At 59.4% G+C, this 21577-nt stretch overlaps 2 protein-coding genes across 2 annotated transcripts; both read right to left on the reverse strand.

Moving 5' to 3' along the window:
- Positions 1 to 1269: 1269 nt before the first annotated feature.
- CCNT1 (cyclin T1) lies at positions 1270 to 10183 on the reverse strand. The gene is made up of 9 exons (XM_074164950.1): positions 10008 to 10183; positions 9139 to 9220; positions 8696 to 8824; positions 7769 to 7829; positions 6321 to 6383; positions 5887 to 5932; positions 3486 to 3649; positions 3058 to 3128; positions 1270 to 2691 (listed from the first exon to the last, which is right to left on the reverse strand). Exons 1-9 carry the CDS (start codon positions 10181 to 10183, stop codon positions 1270 to 1272), a joined length of 2214 nt encoding a protein of 737 aa, XP_074021051.1.
- A 685-nt stretch (positions 10184 to 10868) lies between these two features.
- On the reverse strand, positions 10869 to 21131 carry ADCY6 (adenylate cyclase 6). Its single transcript, XM_074164957.1, has 21 exons — positions 20307 to 21131; positions 18606 to 18755; positions 18396 to 18517; positions 18162 to 18273; positions 17966 to 18093; positions 17567 to 17725; positions 17335 to 17476; positions 17127 to 17255; positions 16598 to 16623; positions 16349 to 16496; positions 15808 to 15905; positions 15639 to 15726; positions 15448 to 15564; positions 15219 to 15377; positions 14343 to 14518; positions 14225 to 14254; positions 13705 to 13834; positions 13341 to 13604; positions 12425 to 12629; positions 11574 to 11698; positions 10869 to 11499 (listed from the first exon to the last, which is right to left on the reverse strand). Exons 1-21 carry the CDS (start codon positions 21129 to 21131, stop codon positions 11371 to 11373), a joined length of 3462 nt encoding a protein of 1153 aa, XP_074021058.1. The 3' UTR covers positions 10869 to 11370.
- Between the last annotated feature and the right edge of the window lie 446 nt (positions 21132 to 21577).

The following is a 21577-nucleotide window of genomic DNA, read 5'->3' on the forward strand; positions in this document are numbered from 1 at the left end:
TGAAACCTACAATCCGTACCCAAAACCGCCCCGGAGCGGTGGGGCGGGGGTCGGTGACGGTGAGGGGCAGCAGCACCGATTGCGCTTAAAACCAAGCCAGATGCAGAACAAGAGTTTCACAAGTTTCACAAAACCTTGCGGAGACAGTACATTTATTGAAAGTTGGAAAAGTCTGAGCACAAAGGAAATAGGGTTTTTTCACCAAAACATTCAGCCCAAACCCATGGCTGCCCGGGCCCAGGGTTGCAGGAAAAGCCGCGTCCAGCTGGGCTGCAACGAGGGGACCCCCCGGCAGAGCTCCGCCGGGCACAGGGACCCTTCTGCCTGGCACAGCCTCGTCCCACCTCCCCGCCAGGAACCCGCCACACGGCTCCTCTGGGGAGCAGCCCCCCACCCCTGCGCTGAGCCCCCTGCCGCCTTCCCGGCCTGTACCTGCCTCTGCACACGCCAGCACTGGGAACGGTGGGCACCCTCGGGCACAACCTGACCCCACGGGCTCAGCCACGCTTGCCACTTCCAGCCATGGGCAGCTCCTCTGGTTGCTCTCCCCCAAACAAGGAGCTGTGGGGGGACAAGCCCTGGGCCAAAAGCCCTCAGTCCGTCACCTCAGCCATCCCGAAATGCCACTGAAAGCCCCCCGCACCCCAAGCCCTGCCACCGCCACGGTTTCCAGCAGGAGCGGTGGGATGGAGACAGGATCCCAAATCCAGAGCAGCTTCTGGAGCAAGGAATCCCGACTGACAGCAGGTAGAGGAGCTCCCGCCACCCCCACTTCGCACCGCTTCCTCTCCTCCATCCCCAAAAGCTCCTGAACCCACTTTTTGTCACGAACAGTTCAAGTGGAACTGCCCAACAAACCCACCCCAAACCCTCACCAGGGTCCCCGGCAGCACCACAAAATTCAAATAAACAAAACACTAGGATATAATTAAGTTACTGCTTAAATTATTTGTAAAACATCTTAAATTTTCTGTGACATATTTTAAATACCCCCCAAGGCCCCTCCACAATGTGTGTTCCCCAGAGGGGGCTTCAGTTCTAGCAGGGACAGAGCCCACCACTAACTGGAAGTTGATGGGGGAAGGAGCAAGGAAGAGAGAAAGGGTTTCTTATCCTTTCACAGCTTCAACAACTCCGCGCTCTAAATATCAATAATAAAAGTTATAATAAAATAGTTCTTCATGAGGCAGTGGAGATTGAACAAGCCCTTTCACGCCCCTATGGGGGCAAGCCCAGGTTTGGGCTTGGGCTCAGTAGTAAAAAGAGGGTTTATTTGGGGAGGGGGGGCAGCGGGGGGGGCGGTTCTGAGGGCAGGGGGGGTGGTCGGGGCTTGTCCGTGCTGGCAGGGGCTCTGGAGCTGGTGGAAGCCCGGGGGTTGAGGAGCTCGCCGTACGAGTGGTAGTCGAATGCCGGGGGCTGGGCGGGCTGCATGCCCTGCGCGCTCAGCAGCGAGTGCAGCATGTTGACCGTATCCTGGTAGTCACTGGCCTGGCTGGCATTGTGCCCGTTGGCCCCTGTGGGACCCTTGTCCGATTTGCCGTGGGTGCCCCGGGCTTTGGTGGCCTGGGGTAAAGGGAGGTTGCCCGTATCAGAGCCGTGGCCAGGGAGGTGGGTGGCCCCGGGGAGGTGGGGGTACGGGAAGGGCATGGCAGGGCCTTTGGAGACTTTGCTGACTTTGGGCTGGTGCTCGTGGGCCGTGGAAGTGGCTGTGGCTGATGCCTCCTCTGGCAGTGGCCTCTTGCGGGAGGAGGCGAGGGGACCATAGCTCTTGTGGGGCACAGCACCAGGCTGGCCGCTGTGTTTAGAGTCTCCAGGGCGCTTGTTGGCCACACTGCTGGGGCCAGGACCGAGCTGGGTGTGTAAGTGTTTGTGAGAGTGGTGGTTGTGGTGGTGGTGGTGGTTAGAAGAGTGGCCCTTGTGTTTCTCCTTGTACTCGCGGTTCTTGGCACCGCTCTCGTCCACGGAGCCATGCCTCTCTGCAGCGGTCGGCACCTTGATCCGCATTTTGATATCTTCCTGCTTGGAGGGGGGTGGCCTCTCCCCACTTGCACCTGCCACTGGGATCCTCAGCTTCAGAGCCGAGGCTTTGTCACTCTTTTCGGGGGCGGGAGGACGCTCGAGGTTCTCCGAGCCACCGATGGGGATTTTCAGGATGAGGGGAGAAGGGTTGCTGTCCTGCTGGACTTCTCTCTCCCGCTGCTGCTGGACGAGGAGGTTCTGCGCAGCGTAGGCGTACTGAGACCGCACATTGGCCTCCATGTTCTCCAGCTGCCGCTTCTGAGCCGCCAGCTCCTCGGCATGCTTGGCCCGGTACTCCTTGAGCGACACTTTGGCTGCCGGGGCGTTCTTGCCACTCTGCTTCTGATAACCAGCGCCATCTTGCTGCAAAGGATGCTCAGCAGCTGATGAGCTTTCATTAGTCCTGTGACTCTGGCTGATCTCCAGCTTGGCTGGAGGATGCCAGTGCTCAGGCTGGGACACATCGGCTCCACTCTGGTCGCTGGGCGAGTCCGCCGTGGCTGGCAGAGACGGCCCCGCTCCAGCGGTGGAGGATGTTGACATGCTCATTAACCCAGCAATGTTCATGTCCGAACTGTTGTTCCTGGAAATCATATTGAGGATTGTCTGCTCTGACAGGCTCTCATCTTCACCATGGTCATCAACCTTTGACTTCTTGGCTGCTTGAGAGGCCTGGAATAAAAGCAGCGATGACACATTTACTCTGGACTGTCACCAGAGGTGGTTTGGTGCAAGCAGCTCACCCGCGACAGCACAAACTCTCATTTAAAGACAAGATCCACCTGGCCCCCAATCCCACCTTGTGGGAAAAGACCCAACCACTGGAAGCGGGGTTCCCAGTGCAACTGAAAATCTGAGGTCTCTACGGAGTTAATTCAGAACTGACAAACTCAAGCTTGCAGATGTAGAGCGTTCACGTTTCACACACACACGCGCCGTTCAGACACCGTCTCATACTGTCATAGCGGAGATGCCACACAGGAAAAATCAGAGCCTGTGTTCGCCTGCAAGCACCCGCAGTCCAAAGCAGATTCTTACCCGCCAGTTCCGGATGCGTTTAAGCCGGTTGGGAGTTTTCTCAAGAATCTGCAGGAATTCATGAGTCAGTTCTGCAGAGGAGACACAAACCCAAGCAAGAGAGTCAGAGGCCGGCAGACCAACACTATCCAGCAGGGCAACCCCCCTCCTTACTGATGAATGGAGCTACTGATGAGATGGAGCTACTCCAGGAGGGGAAATACTGAGAACTCCTATCACTGACCACATTTAAACTCATCTCACTGTACGCGTTTTGCCATCTCTGCCATACTACAGAAGCTGCTGCCGCATTGGAAACCTTGACAAGACCTGGAGTCCATGAACCAGCTGGTGGCCGCATTTGAATGGCAGACCCAGGAACAGAGATGCCAAAATAATGTAAGAGCCTTTGGGAGGGGGAGGGGGAGGAACCTCGCTCCAAAACTTACCATCTAAGAGCTCCAGAGTTACAGTGCCATCAACGTATTCCCACCAGTGCTTCCCATCCGTGGAGACTGGGATCTCCCAGTTGGACCACTTACAAGCCAGGTGGATACAGACGCAGGCCACAACGGGAGGGGTGTACTGCAGGCTGAAGGTGGTCAGGTGCAGGCTGAGTCACCAGCAGGGAGAGAGAAACAGAAAGCCATGAACTCCCAAGCCTGAACTTCAGCACTCACAATCGCCCACTGAACAGACGCTGCACAAGACATGGACGTGGTGGGGAAGTCCCTGCCATTCCTCCCCCAGTACAACCCTACTGTTACGGGCGTCTCTATCCTGCTCCACCGATTGGTATGTTCCTTCCCTGCGCTGCTGCAGGTCATTTGGGTCCAGGCAATTCAGTCAGCTCAAGGCTCTGCTGCCGCTCGAGTCTCCTCCGAGGGAGAAGGCCAAGCACTGGGTTCCCCGCCAGCACCCACCTCTGCTGTGGGTTCTGCTCCATCTGAGAAGAAACTCAAGACACTTCCAAATGCAGCTCCTGGGATGGCATTCAAGGAGCAAACTGGCCCTCCCTGGCTTTTAGGAAGGGACTGGTCTTTCCCAAACGATTTTTAGGAAAAGCACTGAAGCTTCGGCCGTGAATAGCACCAGACGCTGGAGTGACTCAGGAGCACCTACAAGGAAGCCTGGCTACCTATCAAGCACTTTCATTAGTAAATTAATTTGCCATGTGACAGCTCAGATGTCATTGCTGGGAGGTCGAGGTAGCACTGAGAATGAGAGAACCGATGCATGCCGCTCTCTACCTGCGGAACACCAGCTCCACTAAGCCTTAGAAACTGGGACAGCGAATGGAGCGTAGGATTTGCCCACTGTCAGACTCCTGAACCAGCCCTTTCAAAGAGCGCTCGATGAAAATGGTGCCACCGAGCACCTACACGCAGCTGCAGGATGGCATTGTCTGCATTTCTTTGCCATGCTCAGCTTATTAAACATTTTTCCCCCAATGCAACGCAGAGAGGCAGAGATATGCATTTACAGCCAGAAAAGTCTGAAGCCACTTCACAGATACTGAATTTACCCGAACACCAGGAAGTCAAACCCAGGAAATTCAGAGCCTTCATCCAGTCTGCCAAGGTCAGAAGTGAAGTTAAGGTGCACAAAGAACCTTAACTCTGCTCCATAATGAATTCCAGAAGGAAATTAAAAGTCAAACATCTATAGCTAAGCCTGATAAATTTAATTCATCACTTAAGCACCTTAATCAAGCGTTTCCTGGCATCGCTTTAAGGCAAAATTGAGGCTGCCTGGCTGCATTTTACTTTCTGCCTGGATTTCTTTCAAGTATAACCTTAACTCATAATTCCTTGGTTTTGCAATTATTGCTGCAGGGATAAAACACATTTCAAGGATGCATTTACCAACATGTTACTAACATCACCTTCCCTTTATGCCAGTTTATGCAGGAAACCCACACAGTGCCCTTTGGAGCTGGAGAGCACCTTCCACAAACAGTTCTGCCAGCTCGTGTGGCTGTGAGCGGGTAACACCTCTCACGGCAAAGGAGCGAAAACCACTCACCCAAGACCACACACATCCACTGCTCAGCCAAGGCTCGGGAGCATTCTCTGACTCTGCAGCTTCACCTCTGCAAGCACCTAAAACCATCTTTTTCTCCCACCCTTTTCCTTCTGTGAGCTCTCTCACAAAACCACAAGATTTTCTGTGTCCACAACTTGATCCATTGTTTGGACATTAAATCCGTGATTTGCCTGAAACTGGTAATCCAGGAAATTAAATTTAAAAAACAAAAAAGTCATTAAGTCCCAACACAAGGGCTGGTATCAGCCTTGCAGTGAAAATCTAGTGACAAAACTACCCAGACCTCTCAAGGTGAAAAAAACAGGGGCTTTTTTCCTTTCCAAGACTCTACTAACAGAACGGTCCCTCCAGTCACGTAGGCCAGATGAGGTTATCCTTTTCTCCTGCAACACCTCATGCCTGCATCCAACTACCCTTTTTTCTCCCTTTATACTCCAGATCAGCCTTTTTTGGGGTACAGACCGCATTTGTTGATAATTTGCACAGCATCTAATTCAGTGAAAACTCTCTGACACCTGGGTACTAAGCAAGTAAAAATATATCCGTTTGAAGTCTACCTTTTTGTTTTAACTTTCACAACTAACTCCTCAAAAAAGAAAGCAGTGAAGCTCCTGAGCATCCCATCTGCCTCACTCATCTGGCCGATTTTGCAGCTGGTAGCAGGAGAAAGGGGTCCTGCTCTTTCTGAACCAAAGTGAGCCAGAGAAACCCAGTTCTCGCAGGCTGAGCGATGCCCCAGGGGTCACCAGTAACATGTCTCCACCAGACCCTCTGTCAAATATGAATCAATTGTAAAATAATAACCTGTTGGTAGCCATGAAATAGGAAGTTTGTGCCAAGTCCTTGCTGGCTGAAAGAGAAAAGGAAAAAGCAGGGCATCAGTCTGCAGAATCTGACAAATATTATTGTATTTTAATGCAAGAACCACGAGCCTCTCGCCACCACACACAGAATGAGACACGCAGCCCGGTTCAACTGACTACTACACAGCTAGAAGTATTTTAGAAACTGCTGTAACACAGAGAGCTTTGTGTGGTTCAGCAGAGCCACATCATCATATCAGTCGTTTGCAACTGCCTCTATTTTGACATTTGTTATGGTTATACAGGAGACTGACTGCAGGCCAATTCTTGGGCAGTCCCAGCTGAACACTACAGTGTATTTTCACAGCCCATCTCTATCAAGCTGAGGTTACACACAGGAGAAGCCGCAAGCACCTGACGTCTGGCACCACTTACCTCGCACTAGCTGTGTGCACTTCACCACGTGGGTGTGGGGGTGGTCAATAGTGATCTCAAAACCTGGAAGAAGACAGACATATGGCCATCAGAAAACCAGCAGCACACCCCCACGGATCTACGAACCTCACGTTTCCTGCTCCTGGGGGACAAGGCATTCTCCCCTTCCCTCCTACAGCTCCCACTCTCCGCTCAGAGGCAAGCAGGAATAGAGGAACCCGTTTTCCTGTATCCAGAAGACTCAAGTTCTCCAGTCACAAAACCCGAAGGTCACTGCTGCTGCCAGACCTCCAAGCAGCTAAATGACTTCTGTGCTTGAAAGACCTCACTGAAAACAAAACAACTATTAAGGATTTTAAAAATAGCAGGACAAAGCCTCTTACAGCAGCTGGGAGGAAGGAGAAGACAATGGCATCTGCTCAAAGGAATTTCTGTCACCCAAAAAGCTAAGAGGAAGCAGACGTTTTCCCCTTTGAAGGAGCCTACAGCACTACAGACAACTGAACTTAATCCTTGCTTCAGTTTCCTATTCAGTTTGGGCATTATGTTTTAAAGAAAAAAAAAAAAAAAAAGAATTCAAATTGGTCCATGTGTGCAACAGATTTAATTCTTCCCATGCAGAACATTCTAGAAGAACTGGAACATTAAAAAAGGCAACTGGAGAACCGAGTCATTGCAGAACTGGGGTCACAGTTTAGCCACTAGCTTGCCAGGCCAGTGTGTACGACCCATCGAGACACTCCTCCGCCTGTCCCCCAGCCAGTGAGGAACTAGTGGCATCTACTCTGAACCAAGTCAGAAACAACAAAAGTCTACTGAGTGTTTTGGAGTAGAACGCTACCTACAAACTGCCTCTGAAATGCAATAGATGTTAGTAAAAACAAGTTTTAGTAGTACATTTTAGAAAGGAACAGGATACCAGATCCAACAGCCACAGCCCTAAATGTAGGCTCCAGCTTCTACTTTCAAAAAAAACCCCAAGAACTGTTGAGCAACAGGTTTTGGGGGTTTTTTTTTTTCCACATTCAGCTATCTGATCAAAATATTAACTTTCAACCCAGGTTTTGTTAGACATCTCTCAGTGCAAACTCCTTCCTGGTCACAGGACTAGAGCATTATCAAGTTCAACAGCACAAGGGAGGACAGCAACCAGTGTCCAAGCAGTACAAAACCTGTTGTGGGGGGAAAAGAAGAGACGAGCCACACTTCCACGCTTTAATTGCTCTGAGCATTGAACCTGACACAAGTTACACCTGAAAAAACTGACGTTAAAAGGGAAACAGAAGGAGTGGGTGTGAAAAATAGAGTTTGTTGCCTGGACTCTTGCTCTCCCACGGGTACATCTGCCCTCCAGCTGTGGAGAAGACTGTGCGGTTAGGCTCTCCGCTCTGCGGAACACTCCTGGGTCTGGGATTCGTGTGGCAGCCCGTCCGCTTTGAAAAACTTACCCAGGGTCTGCAGTATTATGCTCTCTAGAATGACCAGGTCTTGGGCTTGTTGCAGGTAAGCCTGGGGTTGAGAGGACAGGCAAGTTACTCACGATGAGGCACTCCGTATAAAGCCTGCACATTTCTAACACCCTTTTCTCAGGGAGGCAAAAATAGCAAAGGGGAATCTTTATGCCGATCTGCACTGGGGGAACTGGCACAGATTCCCTGCCAGAAAAGAGAAAGCAGAGCGCTGGGGCGGACCCACTCCCCTGCTAGTGCTTCTGCTAGGGGATGGCTGCTTCAGGATCCACAGCGGCCCTCTCAGTCCTGGTCCCTCGCACTGCAGGGGGCGGCTATATGAGCAGTACAGAATAGGAATTAACGTCTTTTTTTTTTTTTCCTTAAGCCTTCCTGGATAAAGCTGCCCCTTTTCAGCAGGGTTGGCTGCTCAGTTCCAGGTAAGACGGGCTGTCTCAAGAGATGGGGAATTGGCAACTTTTTTAATAAACCCACCATTAAACATGTGGGGACAGAACAGAACCAAACTGCGCACACCACCTTCTGCTCTGCCACAGGCACTACTCAATCGCAGCAGCCAACATCCATGCCCTCCTCAGCAGCTTTTCACGCAGACACTGTTACACAGCACATCTGAGTCACATTTGCAGCAGCACAGCAGAAGAGAAGAGAGGTTGCCACAGAGCAGGAAAGAAAAGCCTTCTGCTGTACAGAAGCCAAAAAGCTCTCAGTAGCGTAAGAGCAGTCAAATTGTAAAGCTGTCACTGACCATCCTAGGACCCAGTCGCTCGCTTAGAGAGCGGGCACTGCTGAACCCGATTTAATGAGACGCTGTAGCCACGCAATTCAGGATGTAGCGCTGCCGTTACCATTCCTCGTGCCTCCGCTCCTCACACCAGAGCCCAGTTCTCCGATCTCAACACTTACCTCGCTCTTGGTGTCTAGAGGAGGTTCCTGGGGATGCAGACAGGCATGTGCTACCTTGATAACGTAATCCAGCTTGCGAGGCTGCTCCTCCACCTTGGCTGCCAAGAACAGAGCTGCTGGTACCACCGACTTCAGAGAAAACAAACATTATTTTTTTAAAAGAGTTAATAAGTTCAAGATTAAAGCAAATAAATTAGGCTGATTCTCAAGTCTAAAACAAATATTCCTTTAGGAAACAAAGCCTGTGTGAGTCCCAACACCACCAGGAGGGAAAAGGGTCTCTGGTGACTACCAGCAGCTACAAACCACCCTTCCCAGATCAAAGTCTCCTCCCCAGGGACAGTCCCACCGTGCCACCCCCCCAAGCTGGCTGCCAGGCAGCAGCAGGAGCAGAGCTGGGGGTTCCCAGCATCCCCCACCCCACCAGACCCCAGTACACTTACGTTCCTGTGGAACTGCGTGAAGGACTGCACCATATAGAAGCGGTGCATGTACACGATGGCCGTGTTGATGGTGAGTTGGGAGCTGATGGAGCAGTTAAGGAAGCACACAGCCCCAATGACGACCCCTAGGCAATACCCTCAACTCCCCTACATCTCACCGTCAGTGGGCCGGGCCTCGCTCTCCGCACTCCCAAAATGCGCTTGGCTTAGCTCTCCCTGCTCCTAGGCTGGACCTGGTCCTCCCCACACCCCACCATAGCTCTACCCACACCCGGGCCCAGCCTAGCTTTCCCCACACCCCTGCATAACCATGCCGGTTGTTGGGCCGGACCCGGCTCTCCACACTCCCAAAACAGGCCACACTCTCCCTGCGGCCGGGCCCCGGTCTCCCCGGTCCTAAAACGGACCCAGCTCTATCCGCTCCCGGGCCCAGCTTGGCCTTCCCCATGCGCCGGCGTAACCGTCCCCGGTTCCAAAACGCGTTCGGCTCTCCCCACTCTCAGGCCGGGCCCGACCTTCCCCGCGGCCCGGCATAACCGTCCCCGCTCCCGAAACGGGTCTGGATCTCCCCGCGGCCGGGCCCGGCTCTCCCCGGTCCCAAAACGGGCTCGGGCGTCTCCATTCCCGAAACGGGCCCGGCTCTCCCCGGTCCCAAAACACCAAACCGAGCGCTCTCCCCGCTCCCAAGCAGGGCCTTCCCCGCACTCCGGCATAACCGTCCCCGCTCCCGAAAACGGGCCCTGCTCTCCCCGCGGCTATCCGCGGCCCTCCCCGCAGCCGAGCTTAGCTCTCCCACGGCGTCCAGGCCCGTCCTGTCCCGCGGCGGCAGTACCCAAGCGCAGGCCGCGCGGCCTAGCACGGCCGGATACACGTTGAGACGCTGTCCCATGTCCTGCAGCAGGTTCGCCGCCTGCTGCCGGTACGAAAGCTCCTTGTCGGGGTCGAGCCCAGCGCGCCGGGAGGGGCTGCGGTCCAGCTGCTCGCGGGTGAAGTACCAGCGCCGCCCCGCCGCGCCGCCGGCACCGCCGCCCGCCGAGGCCTCCATGGCGATCTGCGCCCGCGCGCGCACGCACGCACAAACGGACGCCAACGACGCGCCGACGTCACAAGGGCGGCGGCGCGCGCGTACCGCAGCGTCTCCGGGCGGGGCACGGGAGGCGGCGGAGAGAGACCTGCGCCCTCGGCCGCGCCTGCGCGTCCTGACGCACAAGCGTTGCTAGGGGGCGTAGCCAGGGGGTTACCGTTCCCTAGGGGGCGTGGCCAGGGATTTGCCACGCCTCCCAAGCGCTTCCCGTCAGCCCCTGCGGCGCCACCGACCGAAGGCTACGGCAGCCCCGCGGCCGCCCCCTCCCCCCCCCCCGGGATCCTTCCCTCCCCCCGGGGCCTGCGCCCCTCCGGGACATCGATCCCCGCCCGAGGCCTGGGCCTCCTCACGGGATCTCGGCATCCAAGCCGGGCCTGGGACCCGGGCCTGCCCCCTCCGGGCCCAGCCCCGGGACCCCAGCACCCCCCGCCCCACACGCCAGGCCACAGCTCGTATCGAAAGTGAGTTTTATATATAATTTATCTGTACACACGAAGGACAAAGTACCTCAGGTCTGCGCTTGGGGGGGGGGGGGGGCAATCCACCACCACCCCCCCGGGCTGAGCCCTCCCCCCGGCCCCAAAACTGCTTCAAAAAAAAGAAGAAAAAAGAAAAAGAAAAAAAGTCACTTCATTTTTTTTTTTTTGCATTTAAAAGGGGGGGGAGCTGCCTCCCCCCCCCACCACCAGCAGCCCTTTGGGAGGAAGTGGGACCCGGGGGAGGCTGGAGGGGCCACGGAGGTGCTTTGCCTGCCCTCCCCTCCCCCCCCCCAAGCAGGTGGCACTTCATTTTGGCACATGGAGGGGGCTGGGGAGACCTCCACCCCCAACCCCCCCCCCAGCCCCAGCTCCTTCCCTGGGAGGGGCCCATCTCCCCTCTTTGGCACATGGGGGATTTCAGCAAAGGGGGGGCCTGTACCCTGACACGCCCCACTTACCCACCACCACCACCCCCTGCAAACACCCTGGTGCGGGGCTGGGAAATGCCTCCCCAATACACGACTCTGGCAGGGGGCACACACACCCCCAGCCACCTCCCTTGTGTCCACTTTTCCCTTTTTCCTCTCTCTTTTTTTTTTTTTTTTTTAAATATATTTGGGGATTTTTCCTTTTTTGCCTGACCCCAACACAGGCTGGGGGGCACCAGCCCTAACTCCCTCCAGGGCCAGCATTGAGGAAGTAAGTGGTCATCTCCCCCTTGCCCTTGACCTTGACCAGCCCCCGGCACTCCAGCACGTAGCCCTTGGCTGCCAGCACCTGGTACAGGTCCGTTGTCACCTGGTGGAGGGAGACATGGGGGTGAGAAGGGGTCCTGGGGGGGCCCTGTCCCCCCTTCCCCATCCCCGGCTGACCTGGATGCGGTCAGGGACGCCGGTGCTGTCCATGCGGCTGGAGACGTTGACGGTGTTGCCCCAGATGTCGTACTGCGGCTTGCGTGCCCCAATCACCCCCGCCACCACCGGGCCCATGTTCAGGCCTGGGGGGGGACGACACAGTGTCACAGCCCCCCACTGCCATGGGAGCAAGGGTATGGGGGGGAGGGGGGAAAAGGGGGGCACAAAGGTGGAGGAAGCAAAGGAGCGGGGATGGACAAGGGTTTGCACGAGTAAAGGTGTGTGTGATGGTAAAGGAGCATGCAAAGGGGTGTATGAAGGCCTGTGCGTGCAAGGGCTAAAGGAGTGTGCAACAGCCCCTGTGCAAATGGGTGTGTGATGGCTGTGTGTGCAAAGAGGAAGGGGTGTGTAAAGGGGTGTGCAAGGGCTAAGGGCAGGCAGGAAGGGGAAGGGGTACGCAAAGGGCTTGCATGTGCAAAGGGGTGTGTAAGGGGCAAGGGGGGTGGGGGCAAAGGGGAGGAGGTGGGCAAGTGTTTGTGTGTGCAGAGGGGTGTGTGAGGGCTTGTGTGTGCAAGAGCTAAAGGAGTGTGCTAAGGCCATGTGTGCAAATGAATGTGTGAAGGCAAAGGAGTGTGCAAAGGGGTGTGCAAGGGGTAAGGAGGGCACAAAGAAGGGGGTAAAGGGGAAGAGGTGCACGAGGGTTTGTGTGTGCAAAGGAGTGTGCGAAGGCAAGGGGGGCATACAAAGGCCCACAGGCTGTGCCTGCGGCTGGGTGGGGGCGTGCGAGGCTCTGGGGGCGCAGGGAAGGCGCGGAGGCTGCGTGTGGGGCCGAGGGGGTGCAGGGGCCATGTGCGGGGCGGGATGCTCACCGATCTTCATCTGGAAGTTGTTGAAGGAGTGCTCATTGATGTACTTCATCTGCTCCATCAGGTGCATGGCGTAGTCGGCCAGCGCCGCGATGTGGCTCCGGCCCTCCCGGTCGTAGGTGGAGGCGTTCAGCCCCGAGGCCGCCATGTAGGTGCTGCCGATCGTCTTGATCTTCTCCAGCTGGCGGTACTTCTGCTCACTGATGATCTGGGGGGGGTGGGGGTGAGGGGGTGGCATCACCCCCACCCCAACGCCTCTCCAGGGCCCCATGTGCCCCATCTTCCTGCATCCCATCCCATGGTCTCCCTATTCCCACACAGGAGAGGCGGCTCCACAGCCTCTCCAGCACCCTGTGCACCCCATCTTCTTTCACCCCATCCCATGGCTCCACAAATGCTGCTCCACGGCCTCTCCAGCATCCTGTGCACCCCATGTTCTTGCACCCCATCCTTGTGCACGCATCCCATGGACAGTGCTCCATAGCCTCTCTGGGGCTCCATGCACCCCATCTCCTGCACCCCATCCCATGGCTCCATGAATGCTGCTCCATGGCCTCTCCAGTACCCCATCCCCTGGCACCCGGACCCCACACATAGTACTCCATGGTCCCTCCAGCATCCTGTGCACCCCCTGTTCTTGCACTCTGTCCCTATGCACCCTAAGCATGCTGTTCCACAGACTCTCTAGGGCCCCACGCACCTTATCTCCTGCATCCCATCTCCTGCACCCCATCCCATGGCTCCATGAATGCTGCTCCATGGCCCCTCCAGCACCCCGTGCACCCCATCCCTGTTCACTTCATCTCCAGGCATCCCATCCTCTGGTCTCTCCATGCACAGAGCCCCATGGCCTCTCCAGCACCCCATGCACCCCATCCCCACAATACAGCCCAGCACATCCCACTCTGCCCTCCAGCACCTCGTCGAAGTCGGCAATGATCTCGTTGAGCAGCCGCAGGCACTCGACACCCTCGTTGTTGGCCTCCAGCTCGACGTAGAACTCGGAGAAGTTGCTGATGGAGGCGAACATGACAGCCACACACTCACAGGACTGGTAGTAGAGCTCATCGTTGCGCCGTTCCCGTGCCAGGAAATGCGCCGCCACGTCCTTGGGCAGGATGTTGTGCAGCAGCCGCCGGTTGTAGGCCTGCAGCTCCTCCATCTCCTCCTTCTCGCCCGTCGCCTGCGTCGCATAGCGCCATGTGGGAGCTGCGACAGGGCCCCGCGTCCGCCTCGGGGTGCAGAGAGGGAGACTGTCCCAGCCCCTCGTCCCCAGGTCCTACCTGCAGCTTCCAGAGGAAGTCAAGGCGGGCAGTAGACTCCACCTGCTGTGCATGCAGGTACAGCGCCAGTGCGAAGACGGCCAGGATGACGGGGGTGACATAACGCAGGGCCACCTTCCCCTCCGCCGGGCTACGGGCAGCCCCCATCCACTTGAGCTCAGGTGCTGGACGAGTCCGTGCCCACCCCAGGGACCCCACGACTGCACCCACCCCATAAGATACACCTACCCCAGGGACCCCAAACCTGCACCCAGACCCCCAAGATGCACCCAACCTAAGGTATCCCCTGAGATGCACCTACTCCAGGGACCCCAAGCCTGTCTCCAACCCCAGAAGATGCATCCACCCAAAGGAACCCAAAGGAACCCAAGGCTGCACCCACCCCATAGGATGCACCCACCCCAGGGACCCCAAAGCTGCACCCAGCCCCCAAAGCTGCACTACCCTCACAGCACAGACCCCCAAGGGACTCTCCTGCTGCTGCCCACCCTCACCCTGCTGGTCCCAGTTCCTTACTCACCACTCGCCCTGGGTCACATTGAAGGAGGGCCTGGGGGGGAGAGGAGCTGGGGGTTAGCAGGGTGGGGATGTGGCTCCCAGGATGGGGACCCCCGAGGGGAGGGACACTGGGCACTCACAGGGCATTGGCCACCACCAGCAGGTCAGCGTTGTCGAAGAGGGCGGCCTGGGGCCCCTCCACCAGCACCAGGTAGGTGGCCTCAATGGCCACCATGAGCAGCAGCTTGCCTATGCTGCTGATGTGCAGGAAGACGGAGCAGGCCAGCAGGCTCAGCACCACGCTGTAGTTGAAGTACTACGGGAGAGACACCGTGGGGATGCACCGGCTCCCTGTGGGGAACCCCTGCCAGCACACCACACCCATGGGGACCTCGCACCCATGGGCACCCCCTGCCAGCGCCCTCAGGGGCTCTGTGCTAGCTCCCATGAAGGATCTTGCACCTGTAGGGACCTATGCCAGTGCCCTGTACTCTTAAGAACACTACACCTGCAGCACCCTGTACCCTTGGGGACTCTGTGCCAGCACCCTTGGGGACATGGCACCTGCAGAGGCCCCGTGCCAGCACCCTGTGTCCTTGAGGATGCCATGCCAGCAGCCTGGGGGATATTGTGCTTGCAGGGACGGACCCTGTTCTGGCACCCTTGTACCCTCAGGGACCCCATGCCAGCATCGTTGGGGACACTGTACCTGCAGGGACCCTGTGCCAGCACCCTGCATCAGTGCCCATGCAGGACTTTGCACCCGCAGTGACCTACACCAGCACCCTACATCTGTGGGACCCCATTCCAGCACCCTGGGGGACACGGTACCCATGGGGACCCCCTGCCAGCATCTTACATCCTCAGGGACCCTGTGCCAGCACCCGAGGAGGACCCTGCACTGGCAGGAACCCATGCTGCCACCCAGGTAGGACCCCATCCCAGTGCTCGCCCCCTGTCGGAGCTCTGCACCCATGCAGAGCCCGTGAGGGATGAGGTGTCCCACGGCCACTCACCTCAGGGAAGTCACAGGCCAGCCCATCGTGGTGGCAGGGGCCTGCTGGGGTCCCCAGGGAGAAGTTGAGGGCCCGGAGCTGGCAGGGTCCCACAGCCTCGGGGGTGACGTTGAGCTCACGGGCAGCACAGTCCCGCAGGGCCACCCGGCTGCAAGCAAACTGGGAGGGAAGAGAGTGGTGAGCTCGTGCCCCACAGCCCCCCCCGCACCTGCTGGCCCCACGCCCCTACCATGTTCACGAAGGCAGCGACAAAGACAAGGAGGATGGTGAAGACTCCGATGACAGTGCTGTGGGCACGGGACTGGACAATCTTCCGTGAGAGCCGCTGCAGGGCAGCGGGGAAGAGCTGTGGGTGGAAGGGACCCTGTCATGCATGGCCAAGCCCTCCCATGTCCCCCCACCCATCAGCCCTGTACTCACAGTGATGCAGGAGTAGACAGCGCAGATGAAGAGGATGGTGGCAAGGAGGATGAAGATGCTGACGTAGACGCCGAGCATCAGCGGGGAGCTGGGGAGAGAGGTGGCCATAAGTGTCAGGAGGGGGTGGGGGGGCTGGGGACCAGGGTTTAGGGAGGTGTACAGCACTCACTGGGGGAACACCACGATCTGGAGACAGCAGATGAAGCAGAAGACGAGGAGGGTGCAGGCCACATAGCCAGCAAAGCGGTCGTCCACCTTCTTGGAGTACTGCAGGGAGGAGAAGAGTAAGCTGGATGGAAGGGGACAGGAAGGACCCCAGAGGGGTGGGGGAGATGGAATGGGATGGAGGACACTCCTGAGGGACAGAGGGGATGGGATGCAGGGGGATAGAGGGGACCTTGGTTGATGAGATGGGGAGAATGGAGGGGCCATGACAGAGGGCACCATGGAGCAGGACGGAGGTGACCCCACAGATTAGAGGGGTCAGAGGTGACCCATGGCTGGGATGGAGAAGGTAGGGGTGACCGCAGGGGCTGGAATGGAGGAGACCATGAGGCCAGGACAGACAGGTCCCAAGGGACGGAAAGGGGATGGAGAGGACCCCAGGAGATAGAGGTGAGATGAGGGGAACAAAGGCACTGATGGGGTCAGGACAGAGGGGACTTCAGGGGTTGGAGAGGACTGCAGGGCTGGGTCGGAGAGACCCCCACCTTCTTCTCCAGCTCAGGCGTCTGAAAGGTGAGCAGGAACTTCTTGACATGGTCCTTACGGAGTTGGTCAATGCTGCGGGCGTCGATGGCCCGGCTCAGGAACTCATCCACCTCATCCTCGGGGTTGAGGGCCTCCTGAGCACTGCGGCTGGGGGCACAGGTGGGTCAGGACCCCTTCAGGTCACTGGCTCTGCCCCAGGGAGAGGCTGGTTGTGACACCCCCAGGCTCCCTGTCATGGGGACGCTTACTTGTCCTTGCTGGAGTCATCGATGCCCTGGGGAGACACAAAGGAGGTGAGGGGTGTCAGGACACTAGCGTGGATAGGGGGGACCTACATAGATGACAAGGACATGAGGCATCCCCCCGGGTCACCAAGGCCACCAAGGATGGGGGACAGAGTCCCAGGAGTAACCAGGATAGGGTGGGTTCCCAAGGGTTCCCCAGGCCTGACAAGGAGGGGTGGGTCCCAAGGGTCTGCAAAGGGAGGAGGAAGGGGTCTGGGGGCAGGGGGTATGTCTGACACTAGTGAGGATGGGAGACCCTGGGGGTCCCCAAAGACTGGTGATGACAGAGGGGAGCCCCGAGGGCTGGTAAGGATGGGGGGAGACAGGGGGTTTCCCCAAGGCCGTGGGCTGTGGCAGGCAGGAGGAAGCAGGCAAGCGCTGCGGTCAGGGCAGGGGAAGCCCATGGCAGCCACGGAAAGGCGGTGAGCAGCCGATATCACTGCGGTGGGGGACCTGTACCCAACGCCTTCCCCCCCCCCCCGAGGCTGCTCACCATCTGCCGGAAGGCCTTGGAGTCCTTGGTGCGAGAGAAGGAGCGCTCGGGCACCCAGCGTGGAACCAGCCCCTCCGTCGAGTTGGCACGAGCCCGCTGCAGCTTGGCCAGGATGGCTTTCTCCTCCTTCTGTGGAGCGATGCGGCCATGAGAGGGGCAGCCCCAGGGTGTCCCCTCCTGTGTCCCCCCCAAATGTCCCCCGACTAACGCGTTTCTGGCTGCAGCCGACAATGAGGAAGGTCTCGATGTTGTGCTCCTTGAGGTAGGCATTGCGCTCGCCCCCGTGGCCCGGCTCCACCTCGTAGTCGCCGTTCAGGTACTGCAGCGTCGCCCAGGTGATGTGAATGCGCCTGGGGATGGCAGGGAATGGAAGGCGCTGAGCCCCCTTGCCCTGTGTCCCCCTCCCCGGTTCCCAGCCAAACCCCCCCATCCTGGCTCACCCGGCTTTGCCACCCGCTTCCATGTGGTTGGCGAGGGTCACATCGTTGGACCAGACGTCAAACTGCCACTTGCGCAGCCCCAGTACGCCACAGTGCACCCGCCCGCTGTGGATGCCCACACGCATGTTCACGTTCACCCCCGTCACCTCACGCACCAGCCTGTGGATGGCACCGGCACCACATCACCCCAAAGCACCGCAACACCCCAAGGCACCGCGTCCCAGGCTGGCAAGCACTGGGGATGTGCAAGCACCAGGGACGGGCACAGCTCCACTAAGTTGCAGTGGCGCTGGGGACGTGCCAGCACCGGGGTCGGGCACAGCCCCTCAGGGTTGTGGTGGCACCAGGGATGTGCCAGCACTGGGGAGGGGCGTGACCCCCGTGCTCTGCCCCACTCACGAGATGGCCTCGATCATGTCCACCCCCATCTCCACGCAGCAGTGTGCGTGGTCCCCACGTGCCTCTGGCAGCCCCGACACGCAGTAGTAGCAGTCCCCCAGGATCTTGATGCGCAGGCAGTGGTTCTCCTGGGGAGAACAGGCAGGTCAGGGGGGCTCCACGACCCCCCCAGTCTCCCCCTGGCCCCACCACTCACCGCTGCCAGCTTGTCAAAGCGAGCGAAGAGCTCATTGAGAGTCATCACCAGCTCCTGGGCCGTGCACTGTGAAGCCAGGCTGGTGAAGCCCTCAATGTCTGCGAAGAGGATGCTGCCGGGAGCAAGAGCGTGGGCTGGGGAGGGACCACAGGCCACCCCAGACCCTCTCAGCTGGTGACAGCTCCCCCCAAACCTCACCTACCCCCAGCCCACACCCCTGGCATTGGGGGTTACCTGACATTGTCGTGCTTCTGGATATAGATCTTGTGGAACATCATGTCCTCCTTCTTGGTGTTGATGTCCTCCTTCATCTCCATGGCCACATGCTGGGGCAGCACTGAGAGCAGCAGGCGCTCCTAATCCCAGCACCACCCCGTTAGCAGGGGACCGGGACCCTACCAGACCCCCAGCCTGGCACAGGAGACTCCGGGACCCACAGCTCACCTGCTGGCGGTTCTCACGCTGGAGGTGCAGGCGCGCCTGGATGTAGCCACGGGTCTCCTGGAAGGCCTGGCGCTGTGACACCTCGGCTGGGTAGTGGGTGCAGACCCCCACCACGTTGGTGCAGAGGAAGATGAGGGCATTGGCGCTGAGCTAGTGGGAGAGGTGGACTCAGTGTGGTGACCTGGGGACCCCTGGCCCCACGGTGAGACCTGGCCGGCTCTGCCGCTCTCCTCCGCACCCCAAAACCCTGGCTCTGGTATGGGGGAGTGCTGTCAAGAGGGCTGCAAGGGGGGGACATGAGGCAGGGACACATGGGCACCTGGGGACCCAGGGCAGGGGAACGTGGAGAAGCAGAGACCTGGGGACACAGGGGACCAGGGTGAGGGGGGTGTGGGGCACAGAGGGATATGGGAAACCAGGGTGAGGGGTTGCAGTGACATGGGAGGCCTGGAGACCCAGGACAGAGGGACACAGGGCACTTGAAGCTGCAGGAAACCAGGGCACAGGGCATGTAGGGACCAGGAGACTCAGGGCAGGGGGGGCAGAGGGGACCTGGGGACACAGTGGACTAGGGCAGGGTGAACAGGGGGGACCTGGGGACCTGGGGATGTCAGAAACCACGGCAGGGGGAGTCTGGGGATCCAGGGCCAGGGAGATATGAGGATGCAGGGACCCGGGGCAAGGGGGGAAGTGGCCAGGCCCCATGGGCCCTTGACAAGCGGAGGAAGCCCAGGGAGGGCCGGGAAACGGCAATGGCTGCAGCAGGAGCGCTGCGGTCTCCCCCCTCCCCGTCCCTGTCCCCCGGGACCGGGGCCAGGGCTATTTATAGCATTCTGGCAGGCTGGGAGCAGGGGCCTGGCACCCACCCGCCGTCCCCATTGCACCTCCCCAGCTATGGGCCGCAGCCCCATCGCTCCCACCCTGCAGGGTGGGCACCGCTCAGGGGGGGGCTTCCCCTCCCATGACCTCCTCCAAGCCCCGCTGGCCTCGGCCCCTGCCCCCCCCCGGCATCGCGTTCTTCGCCATGTGCCCCATGGGGACAACTCGTGGCCCTGGCCCCAGCCAGGCAGGGCAAGGGTGACGGGTGGCCCCATGCAAGGAGGGGGAGCACAGTGAGGCCCTGCCGGGGGGTGGAAACACGCTGGGACCCCCCGGCATCCCTGTGTGCATGCAGCACCCCACTGGGAGGAACCGCCACCCTGGGAGGAGGGCGGGGGGCAGGACAGGGGACATGGCCAGGGACCCAGCCCCTCTGGGTGGCAGCCACCTCCTTGTCCCGGCCCTGCATCCCCCCGCGGGGGTTTCCGCTGGCACCACAACAGGGGCTTTGTGGGTGCCCCCCCCCCAGCGCAGCCCACAATGGCAGGTCTGTGCACAGCCCTGCCGGGATGAGGGGCCCCCTCAACCCCTGGTGCGGGGATGTGGCAGCGGAGTGATCCCCGGCAGCACCCACAGGACCCTGGCATGGGACCCTCCCCACCCTCGGGGCAGCCGAGGGGCCCCTCCTGCATCTAGAATTTTCCATGTGCAAGAAAAGCCCAATTTTACAGAGAGGGACTCAGGGAGCCGCCACCGCTAGGGACAGGAATGGGGGGGGGTCCCACCGGGGCCTCCCCCACCCCGCTCCCAGGCGAGCAGGACCCCCCTCAGCACAGGAGCTCTCTCTGCCCCCGCCCCGTGTGCATCCCCCCCAGCCCCTACCTGCTTCCAGAGGAAGGGGTCGGCAGCGTTGCGGTGCCAGGCGATGGTGAGGTGCAGGGCAGAGAGGAGGACGCCAGCCAGCACAGCCGCCCGCATCCGCACCGGCAGCAGCGTGTAGGTGATGTAGATGAAGAAGACGCTCCACCAGACGCCCTCGGCCGCGCTGCGGGGCACAACGGCCACCGTCCCCAGCGCCTGCACCCCAGCCAGCAGCCCCAGCACCACGTAGCTCACCACCCACATGTAGTCCTGGGGGAAGGCGCTGCGGCTGCACAGCACCATCAGGAGCAGGAAAAGAGCCGTGGCGCTCGCCAACGCAGCAGCCGCCGGCACACGCGGGGCGCCGGGCAGGCAGTGGAAGAGCAGCATGACCCCACAGACCAGCACGAGTACCCCCATCAGTACCGTTAGGCTGCTCTGGTTCATCTGAAAGAAGTAGCGCTGGTAAAGCCGCTCCAGTTTGGCCGACTGGAAGCGTTTGGAGCGGAAAACCTGGAGCAGCCTCCGCCAGCACTTGCCAGCTGATGACCACCCCCTGGCCCCCTTCGGCTCCTTGGCTTCACCGTCCTCCAAGCCCAGGTCCATCGATTTGAGCCCCAGGTCACCTGCAGGCCCCTTCTTGCCGTAGTGGTCCTCCTGCCAGGTGCAGCGCAGCCCCCGGGGGGGAGCCCCACCCTGCTCCATCTCAGGGTCCTGCAGGCAGCTCATGTAGCGGGGGCCACAGAGGGCGGCGCGGGGACGGGTGCCCTTCTTGCCGTTGCGCTCCCCCCATGCTGTCTTCCGCTCGTCCACCTTGGGCACCAGGATGCCACTGAACCACGACATGCTGCGGGCGCCAGGAGGGGGTCAGTGCTCAGTCCCCCACCCCGATGCCCCCAGAGGGATCCCACGGGGGTGCGAGGCAGCATTTTTCCCCACTGGCAGCGACAGGCAGCGAAGGGCCCTCATGTCCCACCCCGGGGGATGCAGACCCTGAGCCCCAACTCTCCCACCAGCCCCAGGACCCCGGCAGGTGGCCGGTGCCAGTGTCCAGGTGCCGATGTCCTGGTGTTTGGCCCTGGCGAGGCCGACCCGAGCCCGTCCTTCCCGGCGCAGTGACCTGCGGCAAAGCTGGAACCGTCCTGGCCCTGTTTGTCTTGAACGGCGGCCAACGGGTTGTACCGGGCACCTCGGCCCCGGGGCACCGGGGACCACACGGGACGTGGCAGTCGGTCCCAGCCCCGGGCAAGCGGTGGTAGGGAACGGCCGCCCGAGCAGGGTTGGCCCCGGCG

This window comes from Numenius arquata, chromosome 29 (assembly GCF_964106895.1).
Source record: "Numenius arquata chromosome 29, bNumArq3.hap1.1, whole genome shotgun sequence".
In the NCBI taxonomy this organism is placed as follows: domain Eukaryota; kingdom Metazoa; phylum Chordata; class Aves; order Charadriiformes; family Scolopacidae; genus Numenius; species Numenius arquata.

What these genes read in the sequence shown, in the direction of transcription:
- ADCY6 (XM_074164957.1), bottom strand. Translation starts at nt 21,131, where the DNA reads ATGTCGTGGTTCAGTGGCATCCTGGTGCCCAAGGTGGACGAGCGGAAG. An exon ending in ACCCCTTCCTCTGGAAGCAG is followed by an intron (nt 18,756 to 20,306) that starts GTAGGGGCTGGG and finishes CTCTCCCACTAG; the next exon opens with CTCAGCGCCAATGCCCTCAT. An exon ending in GCGTCCCTGACCGCATCCAG is followed by an intron (nt 11,500 to 11,573) that starts GTCAGCCGGGGA and finishes TCCCTCCACCAG; the next exon opens with GTGACAACGGACCTGTACCA.
- CCNT1 (XM_074164950.1), bottom strand. Translation starts at nt 10,183, where the DNA reads ATGGAGGCCTCGGCGGGCGGCGGTGCCGGCGGCGCGGCGGGGCGGCGC. An exon ending in ATGGGACAGCGTCTCAACGT is followed by an intron (nt 9,221 to 10,007) that starts GTATCCGGCCGT and finishes CTGCTCCATCAG; the next exon opens with CTCCCAACTCACCATCAACA. An exon ending in AACTCTGGAGCTCTTAGATG is followed by an intron (nt 3,129 to 3,485) that starts GTAAGTTTTGGA and finishes TCTCCTCTGCAG; the next exon opens with AACTGACTCATGAATTCCTG.